Below are 8,805 nucleotides of genomic sequence, written 5' to 3'. Positions count from 1 at the left end.
ATGTCTATCAGGTGGTGGTATCAAGAAAATACGGTTCGGTAACTGTACCGTATGCTGCATGAGCTAGTGCTGCTTGTGCCGCTCATGCATGCAGCTGAATGCACATCCCCTCCTTCGCATTTGCCACATCGCAGCTGCACGGAAGGAGAAGAAAGCTGTCCACACTAGTCGTAATGCACAGGCACCTTCTTCGCCGTCTCTGTGCTCTCGATGCTGGTGTTTGTGTCTCGGCGCCGCGCCAGCTGCACTCGTCCGCCATGTGCAAACGTGGAAGGCGCTTGTTCTCGGGACGTCGTGAGTCCCCTCCTTCGTGGCTTGGCCATCGTCAGGCCACCGTCGCTATCGCTGTCCTGATCTTCGTCATCCACACTGACTCGTCGCGACCTAGAACGAGGCGCCGCCGGCGTGCTTCTTGCCGTGTGGGGGTCGAGCTCCACCGGTATCGCACCTCCGCTGCCCCATTCTTGCTGATCTTTCAATCCTGCCACCGGAATGTGTTCCGAGCCGTACATCGCCCCCGTCTTCTCCAGCGCCGGCGGTGTGAATGGGTCGGCATCAATCAAAGACTGCCTATTGACAACCCCAGGATCGCCCAAAAAGTCACCTTCCATATCAGCTGACACAGAGCTGGCTCCGCTCAGGAGCGCAGGGAGTGACGGATCAGACTGGAACGCCAGCATGTGATTGGGACAATCTTTACCTGGTTCCAGCATGCTCGTCGACGATGACGGGCCCATTGCATCGCCTGGGCTTGTGAAAGGACTGGTGTGGCTCAGCGCCCCAATAGATGCACAGCTGGACGAAGCCACCGTATTGCTCTCGTATTCGAGTGTGCTGCCGTCGCCAATCGCATCCTTCGCCTCCTCCCAATCAGAGGCAAATCGTTTTGGTGATGGTGATGCAATAGCTCCAGTTTGCTTCAATTGTGTCAGAGGCTCTTGCGAGACAGGTGTCACTTTTTTGACAGGTGTGACAGGTGTGGCAGGCGTGACAGGTGTGGCAGGCGTGACAGGTGCGGCACTGGCATTGCTGGGCTGTTGGACCACAGACACACTGTTCGATGCACTGCGGGTGGCCCTATCAGGTAGTATTCCCGAAACGACCTGAACCCGATGAGCTGTTGCGGGCCTCTCGCCTGGAGTGGCATGTGCAAGCCGGCCAGCCTGAACATTGGACTCAGAGTCGCTTTGATAGTACGCGGCGATGGCGCCTGGGGAGAAAAATTGGGGAGATGGCAGAGGAGACCCAGATGCCGAAGGAAGTGCAAGCTTGGTCGTATCGAGCCGCTGAAGGCTTCCTGGCGCAACTTCTGTGTTCAGCCCAACCACGGGACTGGCTCGTTGGTCCGAGTTCGAGAAGACGATGCCAGCGCGGTCAACAGATCGGGCCCGGAAACCGACATCAGTAGCCGAGCGAACCTCTCTCGCTCGCCGAACAACTGTGGCAACACTAGGCGCAACGCTCGAGCCCGCGCTAGCGTCGGCAGGAGAGGGTGTCGCATGACTACTAAAAATCTCCCGCAAGATCGAGTCGCGGCTCAGGATTGCATTGGTGATGGACCGTGAGTGCGTATGGCGCACCATCGACAACGGGGAGCTGCTGGAGGACGAGTCATCGACGGCTCCGTCGACAAAAGAGTCGGAATGTTGCAGACCTGGTGTCTCTGGTCGGACAGTCGTCGTTGGCGCCTCTGCAGACATCAGCCGCTGTGCAGACTCGGAACTCGGGGTAATCTCGCCTGGCGAACCGTACGGGCTGGCAGTGACGCTATGGGACAACGGGTGCTCGCTTGGCATCTGGGTGACCGTGGCAAGGTAGTCGTCACCACGCAAACTTGGCCGGCGTTCGTCTCGTGTATGACCGCCCGAGTGGAGGTGGAAATGGTGGCTGTGGCTGCGGCTGTGACTATGGCTATGGCTGTGACCAAGACTGTGGCCGTGACCGTGACCGTGGCCATGACTGTGGCTATGGCCGAGAACAGTGCTGCTACCTGTCGCAGTACCGCCAAAGATGGGGAGCGGTGACACAGGCGCTTCGCCGATGGAGCTGGCAACCGAGCTGTTCGCCCGGCGCCGTGAAGTCATCGCTATGCTATCGTCGCGTTCGGATCGGCTGTGGATGACCTTGCCATAAACACGTTTCACTGCGGAGGTGGCGCGCTGAAGCAAACTGAGAGGGACGACGGCTTCGCCGATTTCTGCGTCGTCAACCTGGATACTCCGCTCCTGGCTTCTGGCCGGGTCCGTAGTCTCGAGCCAGGCATCAACATTGTCAATATCTTCGGTGACCCATCTGTGGCGCTTCACGTCACGAAGCCGAATCCTCTGGTCTGGGTTTTTGATCAGCATCTTCCTCAATAGGTCCAGGAGCGACTCGCTGAGTTCTTCGTATTCCGGGGCGGCATCGTTTCGGTACGGAAGCGTGTTTGTCCTCTGGTATAGCGACGATCCGGTCGGATCAGTGAAGATTCCCACCGGCCTCAGCCGGCTGGTTGGGATAAAAGGCTCTTCTGTAGCGATCTTTCGGAACATGGAGAACTCGTCTTCCGCCAGGAACGGGATGCGGGCAAAGATGAGGCAGTACAGCGTTACACCGAGCGACCAGACATCTATCTGCTCTGACACTCTAGGTGGCTCTTGGTCGAGATCGGTGTAGCACAGTTCAGGCGCAAAGAAAGCCGGGGTGCCGACAGTCTTCGAAAGCTCGCGGTCATCGTCGAAGTTGAGAGCCTCAGCCTCTGACACGGAGACGTCTTGCTCTCCGTCTCGAATAGGCCGTCCAAAGTATGACACACCAAAGTCGGAAATCTTCACGCGGAATTTTTTCGTCCAAAGCAGATTCGCAGGCTTGATGTCTCGATGGACGACTCCATGGTAATGCAGATACTCGAGTCCCAGTACGGTATCACGAAAGGTGGACCGTGCCTGCTCGATGCTAAAGCAGGGCACGTAAGAAAAGTCGTCGGCGTATGGGTCATGCACAACAGCGTTAAAATCAAGGCTGGACATGTGAGAGAAGATCGACTCGGCCATGCTGGGCGACCGCCGGCGGATACCGGCAGAGTCATCGGTGTAGGGCCCATACATGCTTCCTTCCAGCGCAGAGGCTGCCGCATGGTTGGGGTGTAACAGACTTGGCGTCGCTGCCCCCGAATCGCCGTCCTGTACCATCATCGACAGTGGCGACGGCTCGGAGTCGTACGACGCAGGCGTGGGAACACTCATCACCGATGTGGATGAGGCCACGCGTGACGGCCCGCGGGAAGTGTCTCGAGACGTGGCCGGAGAGGCCAAGGGAGGAGGGTCGAGCTCAGCGCTGGTATCAGCAACGAACCACCAGGGCAGCTGTCCGTCGTCGTCATCATTGACGGTGACACCGAACTGCGTGGTCCACCGATTCACCGGAGCCGGGAGGTTCTTGGCGCTTGCCTCTCGGAGTGCTCGAAGCGTCGCTTTTCGGTCAACCACGTCAGACCAGGTATGCTCGCCGGGAGGCAGCACTTGGCCATGCATTCCCTTCTCGATGCGGTAGCGCTCAAAGTAGCAGATGTTGGGCAAGCCCTTTTTCCTCCAGACAATCTCTCCGCGCTCGACGTGTTCGAGGACCATGTAGATTTTTTGTAGTTCTGGGTCGTCGATGACCTCTAGGAGAGCGACGACGTTCTCGTGCCGAATCTTCTTCAAAATGGCAATCTCGCGTTTCGTGTTCTGCTGGGGGTCGGCAGCAGAGACCTTGCCGAGACGCCGGGTCTTGGAGAGACGAGGAATGATTTTGATGGCTACCATGTGATTGTTGGAGCTGTCGCTGGCCAACTTGACCTTGCCGTGTTGGCCGCGGCCAATCTCTTCGATGACCTGGTACTCATTGATTGTCTTCCGGCCAGTGGCAAAGTCACGCTCGACGTAGGCTGTATGTGTCCTGGAGCAGGTTAATAAGACAAACAATGAGACGGCAGAACAGGCAGGTCTCGCAAAGACGAGAACAAGATGATACTCACTCTCGCACTGGCTTTAGTGGGAAAGTATAAGACGGGTCAATGTAGGGACGGGCAGGAGTAGGGGGAGCGCTCTCCGACAGCGCGGCCATTGACGAGGCCATGATCGGAGGAGTGGAACAGTTGGCCAGGCGGTATACACCGGGCGAGGATACGGGCGTGTTGCCGCCGGTTCGGTTCAGGGTGGGCTGAGGAGAGGAGGGGGAAGAGACGGATGTGGCGGGGTGCAGGTTAAGTAGGTGAGGATAATGAGGGCGAGATGGATGGGGATGCTGCGGCTCCATTTCGACACTGTGGTAGTTGCCGGGCAGTTCGAAGATGCAGAGTATCTGTCAACATAGTGGAAGGCTATCGACGGCGGGACATTGACAGGTCAGGGCCAGGTGGCAAAGCTGGGGTGATTCGATGTCGTCAGATTGCAATATAGAAGTCGTCTGCTGTTGTTGCAAGAAAGGAAAGAGAAACTGCCGGCAGAAACAGAGAAGAGAAGACAGAAGAGGACTCCGGGGGGTCTCGAATGAAAATTTAGCGATGTCTAGCGAGGCTACAGCCCCATCTTGGTCGGTGGCGTTCTCGGATGAAAGCAGGCCAAGGCGATTCTCGGGCGGCTGGATTATTGAGCAAACGGGCGGAATTGCCGGCGAGTGAGGAATCAGGTTATGCAACCTTCACGGCGTTGGTGATGCACAGAGTCGCAATAGCCGGTGACGCTACGTGGTAGTTGCAGTTGGCGTTGGGCGACGAGACGAAGCAGATGAAGAGGAAAAGGAGAAAAGAATGAGAAAGGATCGTGAACTTGGGCTTGGTACGAGTACTATGGCGGGAGAAAAGCGGCGGAGACTGTTCAGGCTTCCCTTTTTCTCTCTGGCCCATTTCTAGTGGGGGCTTCGATACGGTAAAGGAACGGTGGTTTCTTAGCTGGACCAATCCAGATGCGTGTATAGCTCTGCCCGCAGGGTAGTAGTGCAGAGCAAAGGGCGGGAAAAACAGTCCAGGTTTGAAGACGAGGCCTTGTCGAAAAAAAGGGGTCTTGCAACGACCGAAAAGAGACAATGAAGGAGGTTCGAGTGAGTGAGCGTGCGCTGGGATTGCTTTTTGCTCTTTTTCCTAGCCCGACCAGTCGATACTTGTCCGAGGGAAAAAAAAAAAGAAGGAAGAGGGGGGGGTTGACATCAGCAAGATCGGCCAGGGTGTGGGAAGAGAGGCAAGACATGGATGAGAAGGCTCCACATCTGGCGCACGGAGCAGCGGCCAGACCAAAACGACAGGCAGAACCAGGTCTGCAGCAGAGGGGCGTGGTCATATTTCGCCAGCGGGTGTACCTGGTACTCCCTGCGCCGCGCTATCTCTGCTGCTTTCGCACAGCGATTGGCCCCCTAGCCGGCCAGTCTGGAGGCTGCAAGTAGCTAATAGTACAGTGTTGGATAGGGGGAGGGGCTGTGGCGAGCTACTGTGCTTATCGCTCTATCCCCCAGTCACCGGCGGTGAAGTCTATTGGCCGATGGTCTGAATCTGGTCTTGAAATTAAAAATGTGACAACAAGCGGCTTTGCGTATTTACGACTGATTACGGAGTACATAATAGTACAGACGTCTGGACCGGACGGGTGTGCACGAAGAGCGAGCAGGGCGACAACCAGTACGTAAGATACGACTGCTGCGGGGAGATGCTAAGCTGTGAGGGGAAAGAGGATTAACGCAAAGCGTACGAGTCGAAGGACGCGGAGTGATAATGATGCTGCCAAAGGGGAAAAACAAGACGACCACTGTCACACCAGGTCGCAAACCAGGTCGCAAAGCCTTGGCAGGCCGTATCTCGTACTGGCTGTGCCGGCTGGTTTTTCCATCACAGCGCCACTCAATAAAGTGAGGCCAGGGCGGCAGAAGATCATCGAAACAAATCCGGTTGAGTCGGTCGCCTTGGCATAGGCGAGATACTGAACGTAAGATACGCATCTTACTCTCAAGTGGCTCGTACATCCAAGCGGTATCCGCCGTGTGGCAGCGGTGGCGGCCACGAATCTCGCCACCCGCCTGCTAACGTGAGACAAAGAGAGATAACCAGAGTTGCGACGAGGCGACATCATGAAGATGTCCCAAAGTGACGATCTCGAAGAGAGTCCCAGAGGCGCAATTTCTCCGTAGGGAAATGCAGAGGACACAATGAGAAGAACCTGGCGAGCACCAGCCGTGTCTGCCTCCACTTGTACTGATACCCAAAGAGCCACTACTCCCCTGTCCACTTTTCCTTGGTTGCAGACGACATACGGAGCACTCGTAGGTCGGCCCTGCAGCATGCAGCAGAAACCCCACTCTCTGGCGAGCCAATCACAGGTTATATCTACCCTCCACTTTGTCCCTATCTTCACAAAGTGGTCTCTCTCTTCCTTTGTGGACCGATTGTTGGATGGCATATGGCTAGTTCCTTCGGCCTGTTCGACACACTGCTAGTAGTGCAACAAACACCGTCTTTTTTTTTTCTTTCGCAGCACCGAACCAAACGCAAACGCCAGCCAAGATCAGGGCCGTCTCATTCTCAGGCCACGCCGTCCGTTTCTTCTTGCTCCCGTTTCTCGATCATCACCTGTCAGCCCACAATCGTTTCGTGCACAGCACCTTGGCGCCGGCTCAAGGCACCCTGTCGACAGCAGCACACGGAAGATGCGTGCTCGTACGAGCAGATCCCCAGCGTGTCGAAGCCCGGGACGGCCCTTGCTTATTCCGTAGCTAGCCAGCCAACGGACAGCCGGCATACGAGCATGCCCTCCGGAGAGTTCTCAACGTGTTCCACCGCCTCTAGTACCACCGGTGAGCACAAGGCCTCGTGAGATGGAAAAAAAGAGTACGAGAGGGCATGCATGTTGGAGAGACAGGGGCCGACTAGCAGCCTCCCCCGCATTCAGATGTCCAGCTGGGGGCGCACCACGTTCCCATTACGTTGTTGGGCTGCGACGGCGGAGTGAGCAAGTGCATCGCCAGGTTTCATCCATGCTTCTTGCAATTTCGCACCCATCTGTCGCTCCTGCCTTCTCTTTGGGGAAGAGGCTTCCTGCAGTCAACGGGACCGTGCTTTACAGAGTATTGATTGGGGTCCCCCTCATGGCTGGGCACTGTATCACGAGTAAGCCTGAGGAAGCTGCGACACAGGGCAGGAACAGCCGCTTACACTACATCTTACTTCTGTCCGCTAAGCAGACCCATCGCTCGCTTGGAGAGAAATAGTGGTATGTGCTTCGTGAGATATGCGGCGCCGGCTGTGAAGGAAAAACGGAACCTGTCAGGTTTCGTGGCACCAACCAGGATGGGGCTGCACGCGGACTGTTGCATCGTGAGCGACGCGAATTGGCGGGAGACACAACAATGAGGCAGAGGAAAACAAGAAAAGACACGGAGCTCCATGCAGGCAAGACACGATGGACCGCATCCGGCGGCTTGCTAGCGACGGGACAGTGACCATCCCGGATCCCTTGTCCACACCCAAGTTTCAGGTCCCTGTCTTTCTTGTGTCTTCCAATCGTACTCCCTTTGCTCCCTAAAACGTTAGGGGGAAAGGCCGCCGTAAGCCGTAAGCTAAGCAGAGACACCTCGCATGATAGGGAGAAGCCGTACGGAGTACTCGTAAACCTGTCTCCGCTTGGGCTTCCTCACCGGTAAAGACCGTTCAAGACAAGCCAGCCCTGCTCGCGGCATGGAAGTCCAGCCACCAGGTGGGCCGCGATCCAGAGAAGCTTTGAGGAATGAATGCACAGGTGGTACGCACGTTTTGTGTCGGTTCACATTTTGCAGAAAAAGAAACAAGGCCTACCTTCTTAAAGAGGTTTCAATGCATACGATGGCGGCTCATGGGGAATACTGTACGGTCGCAAACCCCTTTCGAGCAAACTCACACGTGAGCAACCTCACGCTTACTCGTATCGTACATAGTATCGCGCATTGCTCCGGCACGACCTGAGTGGCCAATTTATTTCCTCTGCATTATTGCGAACAGCCACTGCTGCTCAGTCGGGCTCCAGCCACTCCTCATTGGGCAACCAGGGTTTCATTGGGAATATTGGGCTAGCCGCCGCACGCGCCAGAATGCTATGCAAATAGTACAACAGAGACACCGACAACCTGCACTGGAAAAATTGCTCATGCTACATATGCATTTCCTTTCTCGCTCCTTTGCCTAATCAGTGTGTTCCGACTTCTTAGACCCCCTTCCCCCTTTCTCCCGAACCTGACGGCCTTCGGGCGCCTCCGTGCTGCCTGTCCATTGTTTTGTCGCTTCGGCTCTGGCTTCGGAGTATCGTGGATAGCACGAACGGTCCTGCTCCACCGATCGCCAGATGCCGATCAGCTTGTTTTTTTCGCCTGCCTTGGTTTTCATGTTCTTGTGTGCGCGTCTCTCACGATCGTACATCATATTCGTACGAGACAGGCAATTGCAAGAAGTAGTCCACAAAAAATGGAATCAACGGTATTCCAAGCATGTACTCCGTCACGCTCAGAAGTACTGCCTGCACGACGCCAGTGCATGCCTTTTTGATCGTATCTTGCCTAGCAACAAGCACCGGCGAGCTTACGACGTACGTCAGAGCTTGTGCCAGCCTTTCGGGCGAGGGTAGCCATTTTTCAGACAAGGACTCCACATAAAAGAACGGCTGAGACAGAAAGCCGTATGTATCTTACGAGTACTCCGTACAAATATGCAAGATACATAATTCGGGGATCCCCTTATACGCCTTCGTTATTACTCGACACGGACGATATTGTTAGCCCCGTCTTGCTAGTGGTAAGATATAATCAATATTATACGGAGTACGTACTCCG

At 55.8% G+C, this 8,805-nt stretch overlaps 1 protein-coding gene across 1 annotated transcript; it reads right to left on the bottom strand.

Moving 5' to 3' along the window:
• Window positions 1-164: 164 nt before the first annotated feature.
• Window positions 165-4,278, bottom strand: CMQ_4210 (serine/threonine-protein kinase; the record flags this gene model as incomplete). The annotated part of the gene is made up of 2 exons (XM_014320148.1): window positions 165-3,918; window positions 3,998-4,278. 2 exons carry the CDS (start codon window positions 4,276-4,278, stop codon window positions 165-167), a joined length of 4,035 nt encoding a protein of 1,344 aa, XP_014175623.1.
• Between the last annotated feature and the right edge of the window lie 4,527 nt (window positions 4,279-8,805).

Source organism: Grosmannia clavigera, assembly GCF_000143105.1.
Source record: "Grosmannia clavigera kw1407 unplaced genomic scaffold GCSC_113, whole genome shotgun sequence".
NCBI lineage: Eukaryota > Fungi > Ascomycota > Sordariomycetes > Ophiostomatales > Ophiostomataceae > Leptographium > Leptographium clavigerum.
Note: the sequence above shows the minus strand (reverse complement) of the source record. Positions and strands in the feature narration are given on the sequence as shown.